Genomic DNA, 27,886 nt, shown 5'->3' with positions numbered 1-27,886 from the left:
TAGTGCGTGGTTATATGTTTCTTTTTAAAAACGCGTGTAGGATTTTTGTTGAACTTTTGAACTGTTATTTCTAAGTTTTGGTAATTTGTATATCTTATTTAAAATGGGATGCAAATGTATTTATTTATAAGGAAAAAAAAGATATTTATAGTATAAAACATTAATTTATTTAACAAAATTTAATTAAAAATGTGACAAAATAGTTACCTTTCTATTGGTTCTATCGGACTTTTTTCGACTATATAAATCTTTATTTGTAAACTTTAATACATCAATAATATCTTTAATATTTTCAATCTAATAAATCATTTAATTATGTAAATAAGAGGAAATTTCTCACGTGGGTGGTCAAATTTTATAGTTTTCATTATATCAAACAGCCTCTGAGAAATGTTTTCAACTCAAAATGCCTTTAATTATGTTTGACTACATCATTAAAAAGGGTCTTCAAATACATCAATGTGATATTTGTCTAAAATTTGCTAAAAAGAATCCGAATCTCTGGATAACTCGAAATTATTTACCCATTTAAAAGCCTTTGATCATGAAAGTGGAAAAATTTGTTCATTTTATTTACAGGCTGGAAAAATTATTTATATTAAATTTTGATGAGTTTTGCATTGAAGAAAACATTCAGAGGCTGTTTGATATAATGAAAACTATAGAATTTGACCACCCATGTGAGAAATTTTCTCTTATTTACACCATTAAATTATTTATTAGATTGAAAATATTTTATGCATTAAAGTTTACAAAAAATAAAGATTTATATAGTCAAAAAAAGTCCGATAGAACCAATAGAAATGTAACTATTTTGTCACATCTTTAATTAAATTTTGTTAAATAAATTAATTTTTTATACTATAAATATCTTTTTTTTCCTAATCTCCGACGAGCTGATATAATATGACGAGCAATCTATTAAATTACTGTGAGATTATACAGAAAAGTCCACAGACTTCGAGACATAGGAAAATCAAGTCCATTTAGCGTGTGTCCAAATTTTGACAAGTTTTCAAAAATGACAGTTTTGTTTAGACTGACGCGACATTTAATTTCACCTGACTTCTCGGTGAATGATTTCTTGTTATGGGGGTACATAAAATCTAAAATTTACGGCCATGAAGAAGTTAAAAACTTGGAGCAGTTAAGGCAGAAAATATTTAATGTCTTTGACACTGTCACCTCTGATATGTCATCCAATGTGAGGAGGGGATTTTATGATCGTTTGGGTTATTGTTTAATGCAAGAGGGAAGCACTTTTGAACAATTTTTGTAACTTTTTAAATTTCATTATCCTGTTTTTTTACTGTTTACCCATTACCTACCTTGACAAACATGGGAAAACGAATGTCCTTTTCAGGACCACAAATATTTTGATTGAGAAAATTGGTAACTTTTTTTGGATTAAAAAACAAAAGTTGTTAATATAATACCAATTTAAAAGTGTTTTAGTAGTTTTAATACACACTATGATATAAAATTTATTATTATTATAATGTACATTATTAATACTATTGTTCATTCAAAATGACATTAAGGCCCAATTGCAACAATGATTTAAATTTTTCTTAAAGATAAATAGAGCTTAGAATGAGCTGTATTTATATTTACTTTAATATTCACCTTAAATGAGGGAATTTACTGATACAATTTTTGAATTTGAATTGTTTTTAATGATACTAACAATTTTAGTTCAATTTTTAATAAAATTTATTTAATATTAATAGAAATCCAAGAGATTTGAAACCTCTTTTAGCGATTTATAACATTCTCAAATGAATTACAGGTGCCCTTATTTTCTATGAAAATCACACAGCTTTTTCCATAGTCGCTGCAGTTGCTATAGCTATAAAAAACTAATTTTTTAAGGTGTGAAAATTGCTACACACGCTAAATGGACTTGATTTTTCGTATGTCTCGAAGTCTGTGGACCTTTTTGTATGCCTCGATAACATATTGGTGCAGATTATTTTCACCCAAACAAATAATAACCCAAACTATACATTGATGCGGCTTGTCTATGAACTCTTTCTGAAGGTCACAGAAACCTGAACGCGTAATTCGGTGTTCTTTCGCATCTGTTATTTGTGGTAAGGTTGTCTAAAATCTGCCTTCAATATTCCTACATTTTGCTACACTCCATTAAAAAGTAAAACTTATTAAAAAATTAGAGCAATAGACAAAACTTTAAGCTATACCTAGAAATCTCTATTGTAACAATTTGTTAAAATTTAATTTTACATCTTTTCAACGTAACAAGTAGTCTACTGGTTTATTTCTCTTTTTAAATTTAAAAATAAAATTGCTCTCCTTTTTCTAAAAGAAAAAGGAAATCAAATTAAATCTCGCTTTGGACGTCCAGAAAAGAAAATAAAATAAATAGTTAAAGACGTGACTGTCAACAACTTTTTTAATAAAATATATTTACTTAAACAAGAATAAAATGCAAACGTCTTTTCTATATAACTTAAGAACATTTTTTATATACAGACCTAACGTACAGGGTGAGTCAACGACCGAATGAAGCGTCGTGTGTTTTGAGAATTGCGAAAAAATGAAAATTTAACTAAAATTCAGTTTTTGTTTCTAGTACTTTTTGTCATCCTAAAAAAATGTAGAATTAGTGGAAGGGGAGTTAATCACCGCGACCTTCAAGGTCAATTTTGTCCCCCTTTCTTGAGTTATAACTCATCATACAGTCTTTAATCCATGGAGATCTTCCTGTTGTAGGGGGGACAGAGTTATTTCCCATCCTCCTCTGACAAATAGATGTTCAATCTCCGTGGAGCGGACATCGAGCTTCTACGAGGGTATACACCCTTCCACGGTTGGGGTTTAGTCCTCCGTGCCCTTCACAGTCGAGGAGCTTGTTTCCTGCTGAGGTACCCTTGAGGTGGAGGCTGGAATCTTCTAATTTCTAAAAAGGTCTCTCCTCAAACCAGTACCAAATTAAATACCGGTTTCGTCATGAATCTATAATAAAGGATATATCCGTCTTTCTCTACTACTATCTTCGATTTAAGATCAATTCTTATTGCGAGGACCTGACCCATGGCGCTCCACCCTCGTTGATTACTCGAAGTCCTTACATTGGAGGTATAGAAAAGTTCTGCCCGTGTGACATGACCACAGACAGTAGAGGGTGCCTGATATGACGGATAAGGTAATCTCATCCGGCATCGTTAAACGTCTTGGTGCAGGTCCCTGGCCGTGGCCACACTATAGCCAGGGACAAAACGGGGATATGCTCTTTAGGCCCAGCCAGCCCTAGAGGGGATTCCCCCTAGCACCTGACTAGGAGCTTCCCCACCAACAACAATGGCGACATGGTAACTATGATGTTATAGCGCAAGCTCGAACCCAAGTGTTTCATAAATGTGGGTAAAACGTGCCGCAACTAGTTTTTTTTTGCGGAAAGTTCTCATTTTAGAAGAATGAATAATATTTTTTTAAATGGGACACCCTGTATATAATGTTTTTATTTTATTTGTCTTGTTATGGGGAGCTTTCTAAAAATGAGGCGTCAAGTTGCAAAGCACGTGTTATTCCAAAAACGTTGTTTCTAGATAATATGCAACAACTGTTTTAGCAAATGGTTGAAGCGTTATTTTACAAAAAACGTGCCCATTGAGTCTAACCATTGTTTTGTATCTCGTTTTTCTAGAACTAAACAATATTGTATAAGAAACTTTATTAAGTTCCTCCCTTGTATAAGAAAATTTAATAAACTTCTTCATGATATTTATTTTTTAAAGAGAAAAAACACAAAAATAATTCGAATAAGGCTGATGATGCATTTTGCGGGTTTTGCTAGTTGGTTATAGATATTTGCATAACCTAAGCAAATCAATAATTCCTTAAAATTAGTTAAGGACTCTTGAAATGGATAAGACGTTAGTAGCTTAGATTAACAATAAAAAGTTAGTACTAATACCGTATGATTGAAAAAAAAACGGCGTCAGCGATGGCTATATAAAATTTATTTTCCGTTAATGTATTTATTTATAAGGAAAAAAAAGATATTTATAGTATAAAACATTAATTTATTTAACAAAATTTAATTAAAAATGTGACAAAATAGTTACCTTTCTATTGGTTCTATCGGACTTTTTTCGACTATATAAATCTTTATTTGTAAACTTTAATACATCAAATATTTTCAATCTAATAAATCATTTAATTATGTAAATAAGAGGAAATTTCTCACGTGGGTGGTCAAATTTTATAGTTTTCATTATATTAAACAGCCTCTGAGAAATGTTTTCAACTCAAAATGCCTTTAATTATGTTTGACGACATCAATTAAAAGGGTCTTCAAATACATCAATGTGATATTTGTCTAAAATTTGCAAAAGAATCCGAATCTCTGGATAACTGGAAATGATTTACCCATTTAAAAGCCTTTGATCATGAAAGTGGAAAAATTTGTTCATTTTATTTACAGGCTGGAAAAATTATTTATATTAAATTTTGATGAGTTTTGCACTGAAGAAAACATTCAGAGGCTGTTTGATATAATGAAAACTATAGAATTTGACCACCCATGTGAGAAATTTTCTCTTATTTACATCATTAAATTATTTATTAGATTGAAAATATTTTATGCATTAAAGTTTACAAAAAATAAAGATTTATATAGTCGAAAAAAGTCCGATAGAACCAATAGAAATGTAACTATTTTGTCACATCTTTAATTAAATTTTGTTAAATAAATTAATTTTTTATACTATAAATATCTTTTTTTTCCTAATCTCCGACGAGCTGATATAATATGACGAGCAATCTATTAAATTACTGTGAGATTATACAGAAAAGTCCACAGACTTCGAGACATAGGAAAATCAAGTCCATTTAGCGTGTGTCCAAATTTTGACAAGTTTTCAAAAATGACAGTTTTGTTTAGACTGACGCGACATTTAATTTCACCTGACTTCTCGGTGAATGATTTCTTGTTATGGGGGTACATAAAATCTAAAATTTACGGCCATGAAGAAGTTAAAAACTTGGAGCAGTTAAGGCAGAAAATATTTAATGTCTTTGACACTGTCACCTCTGATATGTCATCCAATGTGAGGAGGGGATTTTATGATCGTTTGGGTTATTGTTTAATGCAAGAGGGAAGCACTTTTGAACAATTTTTGTAACTTTTTAAATTTCATTATCCTGTTTTTTTACTGTTTACCCATTACCTACCTTGACAAACATGGGAAAACGAATGTCCTTTTCAGGACCACAAATATTTTGATTGAGAAAATTGGTAACTTTTTTTGGATTAAAAAACAAAAGTTGTTAATATAATACCAATTTAAAAGTGTTTTAGTAGTTTTAATACACACTATGATATAAAATTTATTATTATTATAATGTACATTATTAATACTATTGTTCATTCAAAATGACATTAAGGCCCAATTGCAACAATGATTTAAATTTTTCTTAAAGATAAATAGAGCTTAGAATGAGCTGTATTTATATTTACTTTAATATTCACCTTAAATGAGGGAATTTGACTGATACAATTTTTGAATTTGAATTGTTTTTAATGATACTAACAATTTTAGTTCAATTTTTAATAAAATTTATTTAATATTAATAGAAATCCAAGAGATTTGAAACCTCTTTAGCGATTTATAACATTCTCAAATGAATTACAGGTGCCCTTATTTTCTATGAAAATCACACAGCTTTTTTCATAGTCGCTGCAGTTGCTATAGCTATAAAAAACTAATTTTTTAAAGTGTGAAAATTGCTACACACGCTAAATGGACTTGATTTTTCGTATGTCTCGAAGTCTGTGGACCTTTTTGTATGCCTCGATAACATATTGGTGCAGATTATTTTCACCCAAACAAATAATAACCCAAACTATACATTGATGCGAAAGAAACCTGAACGCGTAATTCGGTGTTCTTTCGCATCTGTTATAGGTAATTTGTGATAAGGTTGTCTAAAATCTGCCTTCAATATTCCTACATTTTGCTACACTCCATTAAAAAGTAAAACTTATTAAAAAATTAGAGCAATAGACAAAACTCTAAGCTATACCTAGAAATCTCTATTGTAACAATTTGTTAAAATTTAATTTTACATCTTTTCAACGTAACAAGTAGTCTACTGGTTTATTTCTCTTTTTAAATTTAAAAATAAAATTGCTCTCCTTTTTCTAAAAGAAAAACGAAATGAAATTAAATCTCGCTTTGGACGTTCAGAGAAGAAAATAAAATAAATAGTTAAAGACGTGACTGTCAACAACTTTTTTAATAAAATATATTTACTTAAACAAGAATAAAATGCAAACGTCTTTTCTCTATAACTTTTTTGAAAGTTTTATATGTAGACATAATGTACAGGACGAGTCAACAACAGAATAAAACGTCGTCTGTTTTGAGAATCGCGAAAAAATGGAAATTTAACTAAAATTCAGTTTTTGTTTCTAATACTTTTTGTCATGGTAGAAGAATGTAGAATTAGTGGAAGGGGGTGGGGGGGTTAATCACCGCGACCTTAAAGTTCAATTTGGTGGTGTTTTCAAGCATGTCCTTCAAATCCTTCAATTTAATAGAATTTTCCTAAATAGCAGATGTTCTCTATAAATTATTTTTAGATAATATCCTAAAATTAAAAAAATGCATACTTTTTAATTTATTTTTTGTATTATTAAATATTACGTCTGCCTATGACGGGGTCTCATCTTAGAAATCGCTAAAGATGCTACAGAAAACAAATTGATTTGTTTTCATTTGCGTCTTTTGCGAGACACGCCGTACGCTACACGCTTTTGATCGGGCCACTCCTATATGTTATTTTGTTTTAGTCGCAAAAGACGCTTCGCGCTAAAAACTCAAAAATCGCTTTCTGTGTGGCCGTGAGCTCTGAGCTCAAGAACCTGGAAGACTCTATCCGTAACCTAGAATGGGAATCATCCAACGGTCGAAGAGACTCGAAGAAACTTCTTAAAACTTTCGACAGAGAAAAATCAAAAATTTTTCTTGATTTAAGTAAGACCAAACTTCAGATTGTCACAGGTTTTTTAACAAGATGCTGTCTACTCAATGAATACTTCAGTAAAGTGAATCTAAGGAACAACGTCTAATGCAGATTCTGTGGGGAAAATGGGGAAACACCAGAACACCTCATCACTGAGTGCGGCGAGACGATAACTCTTCGTACCATAAACTTTGGTACGACTGATATCGGAGATGGACAACTAACATCTGCAAAAATATCTCAGATACTGGCTTTTGTCAAATCACTGAGACTGTATGATGACTTATTAGTATTTATTATACAAAAAGGGAGGGCGGTTGTTAAATTCTCCTCTCCCATTCAATCTAAAAACTACAATTGTTGACTCCTACGACATACATGCGAACCTACGAATTTAAATTGCCTATAATATACAGTACAAAAAAGGATAGAAGTAAATATTAGCCTAACTTGATTCTTAAAAGGTATAAAAACAGTACTTATGTATTTTTTTAAAGTTTTCTAATAAATTAGTGGTAACAAAGTTCTAAAATTATAGGCCAGTAAGCGAGGATAAAAATAGGGTATTACCTCCGAATTCTTGACACCCACACCGATTGACGCGAAATTTTAACTTGAATAGAGATATATGTAAGAATTGAATAGAGATATATATCTTGAATAGAGATATATGTATGTAATTTAATTTGAATAGAGATATATGTAAGAAACAAAAGTTACATAGTAGCGATGTGTGCTTTCACCCTGGGGGTGAGTGTCACCCCTTTTCAGAGGTGAAAAATAAATCACCCATTTTAATTGAAAAAATCAATAAAGGGATAAATTATAAGCAAAAAATATTCTATAACATTTTTTCAGAAAATTAATATTTTCCAAGTTATTTAGGATTGAAAATGTTGATTTTTCATCTAAAAGCTGCATATTTTTCTGCAATTTTTTATAAATAACTCGAAAACCTTGCGTTTTATCGCAAAACTCATATAACGAAAAAAATTAAGCTTTTGGAATAACGAATCGATTTATTTTTTGCTGGTTATCATAGGTGAAATAATAGCCGAGTTATCATTCTGTAAAGGTGATTTTTTATTTTTCGAATATTAAATTGCAACCTTTTTACCGTAAAATAATGGCGAAAGAACACATTTTTCGAAGAAAATCAATATGACCGTTTTTAAAGTGCTTGAAAAGACCTTTTACATGCTTTTTTAAAAAGTCTTCAAAAACTCGCGGAGTTATGATAACAACAAAATATATGACTAAAATCATAAAACTAAAAACTATCAATTTGTAGGAAATTACACGAGCTACAAATTAACCTCTATAGTTGAACAGTCCTGAACCCTTCATTTTTACGAGATTTTTGGGTTTTAAGGGCTCAAAGAAGGTGGTCTTTACACGCAAGTCAAACTAAAAAAGTAATATCTACGAAATAAAGAGATCTACAGAAAAATTGAAAGAGCGCAAAAATATTGCAAAACGAAAATCTTCATTTTATTCTGTTACATTTTTTACACATCTTGCTTAGTTTTTGAGCTATGTCAAAAAATTAAAATTTTTTAAAAAATAAAATATAGAAATTTTCATTATTTTCAGCTTTTTTCCAAATTAAGGCATTCTAAACCGCTCGAACTTGCAGAGCCCATTGTTAGTACCTAAATATAGCCAACTGAACATGTATTACGCTTAGTTTTAATTTTTATGATTATGGTTATAGATTTTGTTGTTGATTTTTTTCCGAAAAGATGTGGTAACCATTCTATTTTTATCATAGCTCCGCGAGTTTTTGAGTTACGAACATTTTTAAAAAATCATTTAAAAAGTCTTTTCAAGCACTTTAAAAACGGTCATATTCATTTTCTTCGAAAAATTTGTTCATTATTTTACGGTAATATGTTGCAATTTAGTTTTCGAAAAATAAAAAATCACCTTTACAGAGTTATAACTCGACTATTATTACACCTACGGTAATCAGCAAAAAATAAAGCATTTAGTTATTCCAAAAGCTTCACTTTTGATTTATGAGTTTGGCCATAAACCGCCAGGTTTTCGAGTTATTTATAAAAAATGGCAGAAAAATATGCTCTCTCTCTCTCTCAAATATCTCTATTTACTGTTAAAATTTCACGTCAATCGGTACAGGTGTTCAGAATTCGTACCCTAAAACCCTCGCTTACTGGCCTATTATCATGAAATATTAACAATACTATACCGGCATGGCATATAAAATATCTGTTTCTCTAATTTAAACGACACAACGGACAAATTTTGAGAAAACGACAAACCTGTAAAATAAATCGATTTACTGGTGGTGGGGATCTGGGGAGACTCTGGGGAGTTTCGGGGGGTCGCGTCGCCGGGACTTTTAAAAGCCTCGAATTTGAGTCTCGCCGTGCGATTATTTCGTAGGTCTCCGAATTTTCCTTAATTTTAATTCGTCGTTGAGTAAATATTAGATTTTATAACAAGGGGTGCGAATTAAAGTTCCCAGCGGAAAGGTGACGGAAAAAATGGGTATAGGGGAATAAAAAGGTCATTTCCAGTGGCGGGTTTTGTTGTTTTTAGACACCTCTAAAACTTTATTTATCATAAAAAATTATATTTATAAATTTATTGATTTATTACCTGACAAACAAATCTCAAGCAGCAAAGAATGAATGTGGACAAAAACAATCGATTTTGTCATGTTTAACAATTTCAAAAGCAAAATTGTTCGGCATTACCTAAGGGAAGTTAATCACCGCGACCTTATAGATCTGTTTTGTCCACATTTCTTTGGTATAACTCATCATACAGTCTCAAGGCTTTGACAAAAGCCAGTATTTGAGGCGGTTTTGCAGAGATTAGTTCTTCATCTCCGATAACAATCGGACCAAAGTTTATAGCACGAATGATTTTTGTCTCGATGTAATGAGTTTGATGAGGTTTTTCCCCATTTTTCCCGCAGAATCTGCATTCGCCGTTGTTTCTTAGCTTCAATCTACTGAAGTGTTCGTTGAGGAGAGAGTGACCTGTTAAAAACGCCGTTACAATCCTAAGATTCTTCTTCTTCAAGTACCGTCTCCTAACGGAGGTTGGCTATCATCATGGCTATTTTGATTTTTTTTGCGCCTGCTCTAAATAATCCATTCGACGTCATTCCATACCATTCTTCAGCCAGAATGTTCGTATTCTGCCCCGACTACGTCCTCCTAGGATTTTTCCTTCCATAATATTCTGGAGCAATTAATATTCAACGCTTCGGCACTATACAATAATGTCGAAAACACGTAGCACACGGAGCATTATTCTTAAAGCAATATTCTTAAATCTAAGTTTATCTCTACGGCAAAGAAATTTCTTTAGTTTAAAAAAAAAATTCTGGACATTACCTCTTAGTGTGCGAACACAGTGCAAGCAGGATTGCCGCTTACTGGTAGTCAGCGCCAATCTGGGCACCTATTCTTGACATCGTTCGCAACTTTGCGTATACGCATCACGTGTATTGTTATAAACAGGGTATCCCAGAAATAAGTGCAAGTATTTTAAAGGGTGGTAGATCGATAAAAGAAATAATAAAATAATATAAAAGAAATATATTTTCTCTTTATCGTTTTTCAAATAAGTCCACAATAATGGAATTATTTTACTTTGAAAATTTCCAAAAAAAAATTATTTTTTGCTAAAATTTTGAGAACCTTCTTCTTCATGTGCCTTCTCCTCATCGGAGGTTGGCGACCATCAATTGGAATTCCTCCTGTCTTGAGCCAAACGGATAATTGCACTGGCCTCTCCTATATTAAACCACTGGCGCAAATTCCGCAACCAGGAAAACCGTTTACGCCCGATGCCTCGTCGTCCTTCAATCTTTCCCTCAACGATCAGCTGTAGGAAACTATATTTGTTATTTCGAAAAATATGACCAAAATATGCTGCTTTCCGTCGTTTTATTGTAGTCAATAGTTCTTGGTCCTTACACATTCTTTCCGATACTTCGAGATTTGTTTGAGAACGACTGGATCTTTTCTGGATTTTCTTTCTTGTAAATTTAATCTACTACCTATGTTGCCATATTATCAAGAAATTATTTTTTTTAAATAAAAACTAAAAAAAATCCAAAAAAATTCAAAATATTTTCAAAAAATTCCGAATTTTTACAAAAAAAATTATTTAGAAAAAAACCTCATAGGCGTGTTTTCTGGGATTGAACTATACTACCAGTTAAGTTAAAATATTTGCACTTATTTCTGGGACACCCTGTATATGGTTACATAGTAGCGCCGCGCCGCGCCGCCTCGCGCTTATAACCTTGAAAAATTAAAGCGTGTTATCAAATCGGCTAGTTCACAGTGAAAGCAGGTAAGCGCCGTCAACCAGCGTTCATCGGCGTTCGCGCTTTTACCGGAACTAAAATTTATTTATTTCTGCTTTTGCACGCGCCGACGGCGCGCAGAGGGTATTAACAACTAAATGTTGGCCAAAATTAGGTTTTATGATTTTTTTTTGCTTTTTTGCTAGTAATATTAATTATTAGAGGAGAGGGTGCTAATATGGAACCCCATTTTGTTTTTCCTACATATTATTTTTTCCTTTACTCTGAAACCCTTTCCACCGATCAAATAGGGCCATTTTGTGCAAAACCAAGCAATTGGATGAGGATGCTTGAACAAGAAAGTACTTTGTATATTATAGACGATATTTGAGCGAGGATGGGTGTTATAGGGTAAAGACTATTTCCTTTAAGAACCTATTTAAATCAATGTTTTTTTTGGCAGTGGCAAATATTGGCAAGATTTTTGTACATATTCCAAAGCTGGAGACTTTAAGCATTGAACGGATACTAATTTTCATGCGGAATATTGCCGAATAGTCTTACACCTTATAAAAATGCCTCTGATTTTTTAAATATAGAACATTATAAAGAAATAGAATAGAAGGAAACGTTTCCAAATAAAAATATGGCATAAAACAGGACTTGCCAGCTGGCTCTGTATCCATCATGACAGTTATTATAAACAATTTGCAAAAAAAGCACTACAAACAATTCCACTATTTTATAATCTTAGACATTTTCAGAATACACTCAAGATAATTCGTACTTATAATTGAAATATATTATTTATTTGATAGTCAACTAACAACTTAAAAAAAACTAATAAAGGCGCTTACATTTAGTATTTATAGATTTGTATTCAGTTAAGATAAAAATGAAAATAAAAATATTTCACTTTTGGCCAGGTTTATAGACCAAATACCCCTATGTGCGGCGCCGGCGCGGCGGGAGCGGCGTTTGGATATGGTTAGATTAGGTTAGGTTAGTTAATCAGGTAAATTTCCTCTTAATTAACTACTTCCGAACCCTGCTCGCATCTCCGAAAAAGCCATATAACAATACACGAGTACTAATTCCCCAGTACTAATTTTGTACCCTAAGGGTACGAACATAGAGGAGGCAGGTTTCTGCTTTCGGGCAACCAGCGCCGTCTCTGGGGACCTATTCTTGACAACATATCCCTCAAATCTCGCATCTCCGAAAAAGCCATATAACAATACACGTGAACTTTGCGTATATGCCGTGTATTGTTATATGGCTTTTTCGGAGATGCGAGCAGGGTTCGGAAGTAGTTAATTAAAAGGAAATTTACCTGATTAACTAACCTAACCTAACCTAACCATATTCAAACGCCGCTCCCGCCGCGCCGGCGCCGCACATAGGGGTATTTGGTTTATAAACCTGGCCAAAAGTGAAATATTTTTATTTTCATTTTTTATCTTAACTGAATACAAATCTATAAATACTAAATGTAAGCGCGTTTATTAGCTTTTTTTTAGTGATGGGAATAATCGAATTATTTTCACCATCGAATAATTAGTAATAATTCATATTTCACAATCGAATTAATAATTCGAATTATTTAGTAGTATTATAAATTTAACCTAAAAATAAATTCGTCCCAGCTAGTGCTCGTCTAGGGGCTATTTTAAACAAATTCTGAACCATTGCCATACCTATATTCTATCACTGAATAAAAAATTTAAAAAAAAAATTCTTTATTCAATGTATTCTATTAACTGTGCCGAAGCCGTTTAATAAATTAAACCATAATTTAAAGTTTTAAATTTAAAAGTCCCGAGTTTATGATTGTTTCAATTCCTATTGAAAAGCTCATATCTAAAATAAAAGCTTCTTCTAAAACGATATAAGTATGTCCTTGTTTACGTGCGGTTCGTATTTCTTTTTATTTTATCAGTTGCAATCAATAATTATTTAGATAAAAGAAGAAAATTAATTTTAGTGTTCGGCAGGTGTTCGGTGAAATTTGGGTGAGATGGAAATGAACCAAATAGTAGTATTCTTTCGTTCTGAACGAAATTAAAATTTTCACTTAAACTGATTTATTCCCACTTGGTATAGGAAATAACAATGATTTCTGGATTTTTCTATATCGGATCGTTCCTTTCTTTGTCGATTCCCTTTATAAATCAGTTTAAGTGAAAATTTTCAGTTCGTTCAGAACGAAAGAATACTACTAATAGTACTATACTAATTAGTAATATTCGTATTCGTCCATAAGAGGTTATGTTTTATGTTCATTTGTAATTCGGTTACCACAGATATAATATAAATTACTACTAATTTTTATCTCGATATATCGAAAAAGATAATTCGAATTAGTTAGTTTTAATTTACTATCGAATTAGTCGTATTATTTAATTCGAATTTTCCCAACACTACTTTTTTTAAGTCGTAAGTTGACTATCAAATAAATAATATATTTCAATTATAAGTATGAATTATCTTGAGTGTATTCTAAATATTTCTAAGATTATAAAATAGTGGAATTGTTTGAAGTACCTTTTTTGCAAATTGTTTATAATAACTGTCATCATGGATACAGAGCCAGCTGGCAAGTCCTGTTTTATGCCATATTTTTATTTTGAAACGTTTTCTTCTATTCTATTTCTTTATAATGTCTTATATTTAAAAAATCAGAGGCATTTTTATAAGGTGTAAGACTATTCGGCAATATTCCGCATGGAAATTAGTATCCGTTCAATGCTTAAAGTCTCCAGCTTTGGAATATGTACAAAAATCTTGCCAATATTTGCCACTGCCAAAAAAAAACATTGATTTAAATAGATTCTTAAAGGAAATAGTATTTACCCTATAACACCCATCCTCGCTCAAATGTCGTCTATAATATACAAATTACTTTCTTGTTCTAGCATCCTCATCCAATTGCTTGGTTTTGCACAGAATGGCCCTATTTGATCGGTGGAAAGGGTTTCATAGTAGAGGAAAAAATATTGTGTAGGAAAAACAAAATGAGGTTCCATATTAGCAACCTCTCCTCTAATTAATAATTAATATTACTAGCAAAAAAGCAAAAAAATCATAAAACATAATTTTGGCCAACTTTTAGTTCTTAATACCCTCCGGCGCGTGCAAAAGCAGAAATAAATAAATTTTCGTTCCGGTAAAAGCGAGAACGCCGATGAACGCTGGTTGACGGTGCCTGCCTGCCATCTGCCTGCTTTCACTGTGAACTAGCCGATTTGATAACACGCTTTAATTTTTCAAGGTTATAAGCGCGAGGCGGCGCGGCGCTACGATGTACCCATATACAGGGTGTCCCAGAAATAAGTGCAAGTATTTTAACATAACTGGTAGTATAGTTCAACCCCAGAAACACGCCAATGAGGTTTTTTTCTAAATATTTTTTTCTGAGAACTCGGAATTTTTTGAAAAATTTTTTGGAATTTTTTTTAGTTTTTATTTAAAGAAAATAATTTCTTGATAATATGGCAACATAGGTAGTAGATTAAAGTTACAAGAAAGAAAATCCAGAAAAGATCCAGTGGTTCTCAAAATTTTAGCAAAAAATATTTTTTTTTGGAAATTTTCAAAGTAAAATAACTCCGTTATTATGGACTTATTTAAAAAACGATAATGAGAAAATATGTTTCTTTTATCGAGATTAGAGGTGTGTAGTTCGTGAACGAACTAGTTCCAATGAACCATTCCGACTCCGGAATGAAAGGAACTAGTTCCTGGTTTCTCAAAGAACTAGTTCCTCAGGACCTGTTCCGGGATCGAGACTGTGGCCGATATAGAATAATATGCGACGGATCGGCTAGCGCGCGTAGCCCGATGGTAGGCAGGAGTGGGGAGTGCCAGCCGTACGTTATCGGATCCGGACCTACAGGAACTGAACTAAATAAAAAACTAGTTTACGTACGCACGGATCGGGCCAGCGCGATCGATGCTAGGCAGGAGTGGGGAGTGCCAGCCGTATGCCGTATGTTATCGGATCCGGACCTAAAGGAACTAGAGGAACTAAATAAAAGACTAGTTTACGTATGGATCAGTCAGCGCGATTGATGCTAGTCAGGCGTGGGGAGTGCCAGCCGTATGTTATCGGATCCGGACATAGAGGAACTATTAAAATACTAGTTCACGGGAATCTATTCAGCCGGCAGATCCGCGATATAATACAAGAAGACGACGATGGATTCGGCCTTGTCTATTGCCACAGCCAGCGCGGCGTAATTACCACAGAAAATTGTCGTGGATACTGTTTTTGATTTTTACTTTGTTTTTTAAAATTTTATGGGAATGTTTCACTTTAGGTCCCTAAAATTAAGAAATATCTTATAAAATAAAGTAGATATTCTGAATTTTTAGACAACAACAAAAAGGTTGAAGTGGGGAAAAATATTTTTTTTCGTAAATTTTTCGTATTATTTCCTCCAATTGATTTGTGATATAGTTTTTAAAGTCTGATTTGAGTTTCTTTAATTTTTTTATAAAACTTACCTATATGTTTTTAACATATGCAATTACACGTCTTCTTATATTTCGTACATTATAACAATTATAATGATCTGTATAATTTTGAATAGTAAACTGGGGGGTGAATAGTTCTGACTGAAAACGAAATCCATTAGCAAGCAACGGGTATATCAATGTTAGTCGGGAACTATTGTGAACTAAGGACCTAGTTCAAGGAACTATTCTTCTGGAGGAACTAGAACTAAGGAACTAGTTCCTCATAAGGAACTAGAATTTTCACCTCTAATCGAGATCTACCACCCCTTAAAATACTTGCACTTATTTCTGGGATACCCTGTTTATAACAATACACGTGATGCGTATACGCAAAGTTGCGAACGATGTCAAGAATAGGTACCCAGATTGACGCCGACTACCGGTAAGCGGCAAACCTGCTTGCACTGTGTTCGGACACTTACAATAGTTCGGCAGTTTCATTTATTATTGTGCCCAAGTATTTGTAGTATTGGACTTTTTCTATTGGCGTGCTGTCTATTGATATTCAAGTATTTACATTTTGTTCTTTTGTGAAAAGTTAATAATTCAATTTTCACAATTCAAATTTATATGCAGCCCATATTGCTTGCAGGAAAGATTTATTCTTTGCAGTAGGTTCTGCATATCTTTACTATTGTCTGTCAATACTACTGCATCGTCAGCTTATCTGATATGGTTGATTTGTTGACCATTCACTTTTATTCCCTCATATCCCTCTTCCAAAGCTTCTTGAAAGATGGCCTCACTATATATACAGGGTGTCCCAGAAATAAGTGCAAGTATTTTAAGGGGTGGTTAATCTCGATAACAGAAACAAATTTTCTCTTTACCGTTTTTCAAATAAATCCAAAATGACGGAGTTATTTTACTTTGAAAATTTCCAAAAAAAAAATACTTTTTTGCTAAAATTTTAAGAACCACTGGATCTTTTCTGTATTTTCTATGTTGCCATATTATCAAGAAATTGTGTTTAAAAAATTAAAAAAATCCAAATTTTTTTTTTAAAAATTTCGAATTTTCAATTTTTTTTTGCGGAAAAAACCTCATAGGCGTGTTCTGGGGTTGAACTATACTACCAGTTAAAATACTTGCACTTATTTCTGGGACACCCTGCATATTGAAAAGGAGGGGAGACAAGATGCATCCCTGACGTACACCTCGTTGTATTTGTATATTTTCAGAATAACCATCATCTAATTTGATCTTAGCGGTCTGTCCCCAATACAGGTTCGCTATCAATTTCATGTCTCGACTATCAATATTCTTTCTTTATAATATTTCGATTAGCCTTTTCTATCGAACTCAGTCGAACGCCTTCTCGAAGTCTATAAAACCAATGTATACATCTTGACAGCCTAAACATCTTTGCTTAAGAACATTTAAACCGAAGAGCGCTTCCCTTGTGCCCATTCCCTTCCTAAATCCAAGCTAGGAATCGCTTATATGCCTGTCGTGTATATATCATTGAAGAGGTCTACTATACAACTATGTCAATTGAGTCGTCATCAATTAGTTTTAAGAGTTCGATAGGAATTTCATCTGGACGCTGGCTTCACCGGTCTTAATATGTTGTATGGCATAGATCACCTCTTCTTTCAAAATTTCTGGTCCTTTCAAAAGTTAAGTCCGTAAGTCGTGAGTAATTTCTTCGAATGTCTTAGACCGTTGGAGGATTCTCGTTCCTGGTTACGGATGGAGTCTTCCAGGTTCTTGAGTTCTGCTTTAAGTTGGTTTCCACTTTCGAAGCTCTGGTCCAGTTAGTTAGGAATGATCCAGTTAGTTAGTCTGGTCCAGTTAGTTAATCTGGTTCAATTAGTGGAGTATTTACTTCTTTTCTAGCTAGAGCTTTTGCGTTTTCATTACCTTCTATCTCTTGACGGGCTGGCACCACGAGTAGGGGGACTTTATTGACGACGGGGAAAATATACCCCCTGAAACAGTTATGCATTTTTATTAGTTAGGCATTTTTTACAAGTAGAAAATAAGTTACAGTTGGGTTAGAACCTTTGGTGTACCAACACTAAAATTAAAAAAAAAGTCACCACAATACACCAAAACGCTTTACTTCACTGAAAAAAAGGATCGCTCAGTCGAATGAATATGAATTTGACCCAAAAGATTGGCGCTTTTCAATAGGGCCAAGAACGACGTTTCTTTGCCCAAAGCATTAACTATCTTTTCATAAGCTTTAAAAAATTACTATAGAGAATAGAAGAATCTATCTGTCCAAAGTATTTCACTCTTGACCCAAAATGAATATGCAAAGAAGTTCAAGGGGTATGTATTGTATTCATGCAAAAATTCTTGATTGAAAAGGGCCATTTCTTGATTAAAGAGACACTTTTCTTAAACCAATAGCGAATACTATTGACTCAACTAAAATTTATTTTGATCTAAGAGAAGTCTATACATCATATACCTACAGGCATATTACGAGGTATATTATTTTCTGATAAATTTAGGTTTTCCTGGTCAATAGTAAGTAAAGTGATATTATTTTCCTCGATAGTAGTTATTTCTGCTTCTTCACTCCTTGGTATTTTGGGGGTGGTTCATTACTCTACAAATTACAAAAAATGTTACATCACGATTAATCAAAGTAAAGCAAATAAATTATTAAAATTATAAGCTTTGGTCACATTTTGAATTTTTTAATACGACGACTTGAAAGTCTAAATTTTTTTTAATTATTTGCATAAAAAAATCGATACCTATATTCTTATTCTATATATAGTCACGCATGCATTATCTAAACAGGTGCATTAGGTAAATGTCTCTTACTTTCAAATATAGCAAATAAATGCTCTAATTTCCATTTTTTCAGAAACTCCTTTAAAGAATCCATATATCCTAAAATTTGTCCATAAAAAATGACAAATGCATGTTAATAACGATCACTAATTTGTTATAAGATATGCGTTTAAAAAGCAAATTATGCAAAATTCCAAGTGGAAAATTCCAAGCAACAAAACCCGTGCGTACTATGATGTGCGACCTATGAAATGCGACGTACGACTGATCGGACTGCCGACTGATTCAGTCTTTGCGTGTCCTTATTATTTTTCATCAAAAGAGTATTTTAGCTATTGGAAAAATGGCCATGTTTCTTGAATGAAGTACTTCCTAGCGTATTTTTCTTATTATCTTAAAACAAAGTAACTTGCACTTGGTTGAATGAAAATAGATTCAAAAGAAATTTTCGAATTTTTCAAGAGAACCAGTTGTCTTCAGTTCAGAGAGTTTTTTTCAGGCAAAATATTTTCTTTTACGCTAAAATAAATTCTCTTGCCACTAATTTTTTTTTTTTCAAGAACGATGACGACTTTAGTTCAAGTCTATCTTTTTTATCAGTGTTCTAACACTGGACGCGCGTTTCGCTAACTATGTTAGCATCACCAGCAGATGATTAAAATTATAGAATAGGTGTTGTTGTTTTATAACTATCAAATATAAAATTCATATTCAATTACATACAGTAGGACTTTAGATTTTAGTTGAGTTATATTTTCAGTTAATTTTAGACAAACGCACGCCAAATATTAAGTTCTAACCTATGGTTCTGACGTAAAATTTGACATTGGCGTTAGTTTTTGTTTTAAAATAGATTCAAAATGATATTTTGAATGGATGGAATCTATGGATAGAATGCTATACCTGTTGCACACAGGTATCTGTCAAATTTGACATTTAAAATAATGACAAAATTTTAAAGGCTGTACTTAAACTGCCGTTAAACGGTAGCTTACTAAAATGCCGTTAATAGGTATGACGTCGCTGATGTGACGCACTTGACGGCTTTATAAAATATAGAAATTTTATAAGGACTAACCAACGCTATCCACCCCACCAAATAACCAACTTAACCAACGCAACTAACCTCGACACTGATAAAAAATATAAAAAACAAATATAAATTAGTAAAAATCAACCAACCCCACCAAATAACCAACTAACCAAAGAATTAACACCCTCCAAATAACCACGCTAACCAACCCGCCAAATAGCTAAGCCAATCCAACTAAAAAGAATGAAACCAATGCAATAAGATCACGCTATAAGCAAAAAAAATATAAAAAAGTCTTGGTCGACGTGAGATTTGAACCACGGACCATTCGCTTACGAAGCAAGTTTCAAGTTTCAAGTTTCAAAGCATTTATTGAGAATGTCTCCTTAAATACAATAAAAAGGTGCTATATACAATATATACAATAAATAAAATAACATGATAAGATGGTATGTTGTTCTTCTGACGAAGCACTCAACCACCTAAGCGAACCCTGTGAACAGGGGGGCCGGTGTTTGCCCTAGGTAGCTCTTTTATTGACCGGGCGAGGACTGCATGTTCCGCTTTTGCTCACACATGCATTGGGAGTATAGAGGCAATGCCGACGTGTTTTACTTTAATAAATATGTTGGTTACTTAAATCAGATCCGTAGAATCGGAGGAAAAAACTCTTAAAAAACCTTCGTAATATCTAGTAGATTTTCGGTAATTTTATTGTTTGTATGTTTAGTTGTGATGTAGTAGTCTTCAGTCTATTCTGCAACTGATGTACATATTTTATGTACACGGTTGAGAGTAGTCTGAACTTAGGAGTGATTGATGTTACGTTTTGTGTGTCTTTGTGGTCAGCGTCTATAATTATTTAATTTATGCTCTGAGTCTGAGAACATTACTCACTATATATAGGTAGCCGTGAGTATATCGGCAAATGTTTCATATTTATCACATTGTGCTGCCTTTGTTGCGTTATATTTGATGTTAGGGGCGAATTATAAATTTGCGTCTTGTAAAATTTTTGTCCTATTGTGTCGATAAATTCGTTTATTGTCTCTAATCCAGTATTTTCATGTAAATGTGCTATACGAGTATATCTGTCATATCCGGTGATTTTCCTTAGTGTCTTATTTTGTAACCGTTGTAGTCGCAGTCTTTGTTTATTTGAGATCTTAATCCATACTGGGCATGCGTATGTTAGGGTAGGCCTGAGTATAGTTTTATAAAGCAATATTTTATTATCTACCGTCATATGCGATCTAGGTGACAGTAAAGAATACAATTTCTGTAATGCTGCGTAAGTCTGTTGTATCCTATAGGTCGTATTTGATACGAATGACAGCCGCTTGTCAATTTTAATACCAAGATACTTGACACAGGATTTTGGCTGAATAGCTGTACCATCAATTTTTAATGGTTCATGGACAGTTACGTTACTAATTTTCTGTGTAAGAAGTAATTGTTCCGTTTTTGTAGAATTGATCTTTATTTTCCACTTTTCGAAATAAGGCAATAGTCTCAATAGGTGATACTTCAGTTGTTTATTGGCAATATTCACGTAGTAAGAGGAAGCATATAAAACAGTGTCATCCGCGTATTGTCCAAAGTTTGTATTTGGATATCGAGGAATGTCAGCGGTATATAAAGAGTATAGTAGTGGTGCGATTACTGTGCCCTGTGGGACACCAGCGCGTATAAGTTTTTGAGAAGACAGAGAATTGCCCACCCTCACTCGGAAGTAACGACCTTGGAGATAGGATTTTATTAGATTTACAATATGTAGGGGATAATTATGTATAAAGAGGAGCTTGTAAAGAAGACCTTCATGCCAGACAGCATCGAAGGCCTTCTCCACATCCAGAAATAAGGCTAGAGTAGACTGCTGTCGCTGGAATCCCGTCTGTGCATCGTGTATCATTCTTGCAGCAAGTAGAGTGGTGTTGTGTCCGCGTCTGAAACCGAATTGTTCACTAGGCAATGTTTTGTTATTTTCTGCGTGTTTTGTTAGTTCGTGTAATATAAGTTTTTCAGATACTTTTGCCATTGTATTCAATAATGCTATAGGCCTGTAGCTTTCTGGGTTCGTTGCATCTTTTCCTACTTTATATATTGGTATTACTATTGCTTCTTTCCAGGCAATTGGAAAGTATTGGATTCGGACAATAGCATTAATCAAATACAGCAACTGCACTTGTGATTTTCTCGGCAATTTTTTAAGAAGTAGGTAGCTAATACCATCTGGACCAGGCGCTTTATTGTTTGAAAAGCTCCTGATTGCCATTTTTAAGTTTTTGTGTGATATATATGTGTCGCGTTTTGCTTGTTCATCCATTTCCGATCTAGGTAGATTAGTAATGCATTCATCAATATCTCGCTGTTCGTTAGTTGTACTTGGTCGTGGAGTGTGAACTGTTGCAAACTGCTTAGCGAACATCTCGGATTTCTGTTTGTCGTCAAAAGCTTCTATGTTATTGTCTTCCAATGTCGGAATAGTCCGAAATGTTTTAGTCAGTATTTTTGTCATTTTCCATAGAGAGTTGTCTCTTATATTTAGGCCTTGTAATTTAGTTTGCCAGATATTATTTTTGTGTTGAGCTATTTTTAGAGTAATCTGTCCGGACGATAGATTGAATTGCTCTCTATCTTGTGGTCGTCTATGTCTTTGCCATATTTTTCTTAGGTTGTTCCGCGCTTTGATTAGGTCCGTTATTTCTTCAGGTAAGACGATCTCTAGGCCTGATACGCACTTTCTTACCAATGACAGCTCGAGCGTTTTGAATTAAGTCAGTAAAACGCTCCACCTCTCTATTGATGTCCTGCGCTGTGCTTATATTATTGTTTATTTGAAGATTTTGATTGATAAGATTTTTATATTGATCCCAGTTGGCATTATTGTATGTCCATGCTAGGTTGGTATAGTTTTGTATGTTAATATTACTTGATATTGAGAAAAATACCGGAAGATGATCGGAGTTAAGTTCATTTTTTGTGGATAGTTGGATATATTGAGTAATATTTTTATTTAATACTATATCTATATACGAAATATCTTAAAATATATAATAAGCAAGATATTAAAAATATCTTGCTTACGAAGCGATAGTCTCAGCCACTGACCCACAGGTGCTCTTGCAGAATGCTTAAGGCTAGGCATTACTTTCCGCCGACATGAACGACGTCACAATATCTATTAACGGCATTTTAGTAGGCTACCGTTTAACGGCTGTTTAAGTACATCGAATTTTAAACTTAACCATAACTTAACAAATATCATAGATAAAGGAAATAAATTTAGATTGGAATGCTCGGCTTCCTACTAAAACGTATAATCGTTTTGGGTCGCATACGTTGCTAAGAACAACTGCAAATAAAAACAGGAAGAATTTTCTCTTGTGGAAGTCAAAATATTCAAAGATTATAAAATCTTTCAAAATTAAACCGCTCTCATTGAAAAAATGTCGAAAAGTGTTTAAAGCGTCCATTTTCACAGTAATTATTGCTATATACTTTGTAAGTTTAATTTAAATTGTATTTACCGAAACCCCTGATAATTGTGAAAAATGCGCATTAATAAACTGGGATGTGTGATTCACAGTTCACACACCATCGCAAACCAACGTGGCATAACGTTGGTTTCAAATGTTCCATAGGTATTTCATACATGTCCTGTGTTTTATTTATAAAATTAAAAGAAAATAATAAATTTGAATAAATAATATATTTGGCGACATAATTCCGGAAAAATCCGAGCTGCTCCGAAATTATCAAGAGCTTTGAGTCGCGACCGTTGCAAGAATAGCGCCAAATAGTATTTACATTGTCCTTATGGGCACTTTTCAATCTAAACTTGTTTCATTTATCTATGAAAATGGGTTTATTGACAAAATTTTAAACTGAACAAATATGAACTAATAACAAACACGTTTAGGCTTCGAAGTTTTCCTAGACAACAGTCTAGTCTATCGAAATTCGTCTCTGTGGTATTTAGGGTAAATACATTTTCTTACTTTGAACCTATAAACATGAAGCTAAAATATGCTCTACAAAATTGCCATTTTCCTCTTATACAATTGTATTGAAAGAGACGGTCGGTACAACCACGCCCGTTTGTACTACACTATCTATTCTAACAGAGTTCTCAGATCGCAGAGAAGCGAAGATGTGGACTCGATGGATAAGGAAGGCGGAGTGGCGCCGGCGGGCAACGTCCGGCACAAGATCGTCGTGATGGGTGCGGCCAAAGTGGGCAAATCCTCCATCATCTCACAGTTCCTCTACGGCACGTTCTCGTCCAAATACAAGAGGACAGTGGAAGAGATGCATCACGGTGATTTCAACGTACAAGGGGTAAGTACAACGTTCTTTTTTAAATACAAATTTTACGTACAAATTCACCAACATGCGAGAAATAATTATCAATACTATTCTACGCCTTCCTGCGTTCTTGATAGGGGTCGTCATTTTCTTGACAACTTCTTGATCTTGTCTTGATTTCAAGACAAGATCAAGACAAGAAATGCTTTTTGGGTTTCAAGACAGGTTTTCTTGACAAGAAATCAAGAAAATCTTGAAATTTCTTGAAAATAAAAAAAAGAAATACTCATTTACTTAGGTATTTGTACGAATGTTGTTGAAATATTATATGAATATCCATTAATTGGTGGATAAAAAAATTATTAAGCAAGAAATATTTGTACGAAGCGGCACTTTGTCGGATGTCCAATGTCCAAAGTTGACATAAGTAGGTACGTCCAATACTGTGGGCCAAATTAAATTGGACCCTTTTTTAATGCCTAATAATTTTTTAATTTTTAAATGTTTTTTTATAATTTTTTGGATATGTTATTGCCTACGATATTAGAATAAAAAAAACTTTGCAAAGCGGGTCTACTTCAGTGGCATACAGACTTTTTGAATTAACGTAAAACTTTTAAAATAAAAAAAATAATACATTTTAATGTACGCCACTGAAGTAGAGTAGCTTTTATCATTGTTGTTTTGACTGTTTTTATCTGTAGTAGTATTATCACCGTCACTATACTGTCAAAGTCACTAATTAAACTTCTACGTCCAGGTGGTAGGTATTCTGAACCAGATTCAATTACGAATGGCTCAAATTTGCTGCTCAACGAACCATCACAATCACTCATTTTAATATTAGATAATAATAATAATAATAATTAACAAAATTATGTAAATCCGATGATTTTGGCTACTGTACTATAATGAGCCCAAAGTTTTTGAATTTTTTGAAAATTAGATGCCTGACCCTCGATTTTAGGCATAAAGCATAAACATCACATTAACCAATCTCAACGCGACTTTTAAACGGGGGGTTCCGCTTTAATAAACGAATTTTAAAAGGGGGTTCCCATTTTATCAAGATATCAAGAAATTTCAAGATTTCTTGAATCAAGACAAGAAATCAACTCTCAAGAAATGGTCAAGACCAGATTTTTTTTTAATTCTTGAAAATATTTCAAGACAACACAAAAAATTGCTTGTCAAGACAAGATTTCTTGTCTTGCCGATCCCTAGTTCTTGAGCCGTCTTGTATACCAGATTGATTCAGCTTGAATGGGTACACCATTTTATACAGTTTTTCCTTCCTAGCATATACAGGGTGTCCCAGGCTGAGCGTGCATTAGAAGTTTCTAGAGAACTACAATATCTAGATCCGAGATTTTTTGCACATTATTGTTTTACAATGAGATCTATCGATTAAAAATATTTTCAATATGGCGGTACTTCCGGAAATACCGGAAGTTGGCAGCAACTTTCTTATTTCAAATGGCTACCTCTATTTTTTATTACATACTTAAATTACATACTCTGTAAGATTTTATGAATTTTGATATCAAACACTCTATACCTAACATTAACCGTTTTTGAGAAAAAAAATATTTAACATTTTTAGAGGAAAAAAACTGTCTGTCAAAAAAATCTGTATAACCTAAACGACAAATCTAGTGATTACCACAGCCACTGTCGCATAAAGAGAACACATGTGGCTCTCTATTTCAAAAATTAAATTGTTTGATTGTCATATAATATTGGCCGTAGCTGTCATGGAATCGAGAGATTAATAAATTATCATAAATCATTTTTTTCAAATGGAAACCCACTTTTTTTATTTCACTAGCGAAAAAGTTTTTTAATTCGTTACTTTTTGATTATACATATTCCTATACCTAAAATAAATCGTTTTTAAGTTATTTAATATTTAGTTTTAAAACGTATATTTTTCTGGTTTTTAACCAGTAGCCTATGACGTTAAACGTCAAGCCATGTAAAATTATATCTGGCCATGTCATATTGCCATTAGATATCACCAAAATACGAAACATATTTTTATAAATACACCTTATTGAGTTTTAGCACCAGTATTTATAACATACAAAATTCAAATAATTATTTTTTTGACAAAAGGAAATAAATTATCTGATGTTTTGACACTTAATGTCAAAGGAAACTAGATAAAATTAAGAAAAAATTGGGCTTTAAAACTAAATCTAAAATAACTTAAAAACAATTTATTTTAGGTATAGGAACATGTATCGTCAAAAAATGACGAAATAAAAAACCTTTTCACTAGTGAAATAAAAAAGGCTGTACTTAAACTGCCGTTAAACGGTAGCTTACTAAAATGCCGTTAATAGGTATGACGTCGTTAATGTGACGCACTTGACGGCTTTATGAAATATAGGAATTTTATAAGGACTAACCAACGCTATCCACCCCACCAAATAACCAACTTAACCAACGCAACTAACCTCGACACTGATAAAAAAAATTAAAAAACAAATATAAATTAGTAAAAACCAACCAACCCCACCAAATAAAGAACTAACCAATGAATTAACACCCTCCATATAACCACGCTAAACAACCCGCCAAATAACTAAACCAATCCAACCAAAAAGAGTGAAACCAATGCAATAAGATCACGCTATAAGCAAAAAAATATAAAAAAGTCTTGGTCAGCGTGAGATTTGAACCCCAGACCATTCGCTTACGAACCGATAGCCTCAGCCACGGAGTCACAGGTGCTCTTGCAATTGGTCTTATGACTAGGCATTACTTTCCGCCGACATGAACGACGTCACAATATCTATTAACGGCATTTTAGTAGGCTACCGTTTAACGGCTGTTTAAGTACATCGAATAAAAAAAGTGGGTTTCCATTTGAAAAAAATATTTATGATAATTTTTTAATCGTGCAATTCCATCAAAGCTACGGTCAATATTATATGACATTCGAACAATTTAATTTTTGAAATAGATATCCACATGTCTTCTCTTTATGTCACAGTGGCTGTGGTAATGACTAAATTTGTCGTTTAGGCTATACAGATTTTTTTGACAACCAGTTTTTTCCTCCAAAAATTTTAAATATTTTTTTTCTCAAAAACGATTAATGTTAGGTATAGAGTGTTTGATATCAAAATTCATAAAATTTTACATAGAATTTAAGTATGTAATAAAAAATGGGGGTACCTACTTACAATAAGGAAGCTTCTGTCAACATCCGGTGTTTCCGGAAGTGCCGCCATATTGAAAATATTTTTAATCGATAGATCTCGTTGTAAAACAATGATGTGCAAAAAATCTCCGATCTAGATATTGTAGTTCTCTAGAAACTTCTAATGCACGCTCAACCTGGAGAACACCCTGTATATATTAATCGATTTAAAACGTTCCACGTCTTCCGATGCCATCTCTCCGTGCCTGTCTGTCTCTCCATGCACCGTCTCCGAGAGATCTTTCCTCCATAAACGTGTCAATCCCTTTCTGTCAACTTCTTCTCGGTCTACCCGGTTTTCTTCTTCCTGCAGGTTTCCAGTTTATAATTTGCTTTGGGATTCTTATTTCTGCCATTCTTTGGACATGCCTGTACCATATGAGTTGACTGTTTTTTATCTCGCCCACTATTGTAGGTTTAACTTCCATAATCTCTCTTATGCGTTTATTAGTTATTCGTTCGAGTCTTGATTTGCCTGCTGACCTTCTCCAAAAAGCCATCTCTGTAGCTTCCAGCATTCGTTTTGTTGTTTTCTTAATTGGCCACACTTCACAGCTGTACGTGGTTATACTCTTGAGTGTTTTGTTCCTGTTGTTTATGCTTCTGTCCCACAGTATCCCATTTAATACCGTGATAGCATTCCTTCCAAGTTGGTTTCGTTCTTTAATTGCTGTATCCAAGAGTCCATCATTTGTGATTTGCATACCCAAATATTTGTATTTTGTGCAGCACTTAATTTTCTTCCCTTCTTCTACTATTAGATCTTGTTGTTCTTCTAGTATACTTATAT

General features: G+C 33.2%; 1 protein-coding gene across 1 annotated transcript in view; it reads left to right on the top strand.

Annotated features, from left to right (window-relative positions):
* LOC115880582 (ras-related protein Rap-1) overlaps positions 1-27,886 on the top strand; it is a 501,592-nt gene that overhangs the window by 359,200 nt on the left and 114,506 nt on the right. Inside the window, exon 3 of the mRNA XM_030897843.1 lies at positions 23,708-23,921. Coding sequence (XP_030753703.1) covers positions 23,708-23,921 — 214 coding nt within the window. The remainder of the gene's footprint in view (positions 1-23,707; positions 23,922-27,886) is intronic.

This window comes from Sitophilus oryzae, unplaced genomic scaffold (assembly GCF_002938485.1).
Source record: "Sitophilus oryzae breed Bouriz unplaced genomic scaffold, Soryzae_2.0 scaffold_1639_pilon_pilon, whole genome shotgun sequence".
Lineage (NCBI taxonomy): Eukaryota > Metazoa > Arthropoda > Insecta > Coleoptera > Curculionidae > Sitophilus > Sitophilus oryzae.
This window is presented reverse-complemented; position numbering and strand designations above follow the sequence as displayed.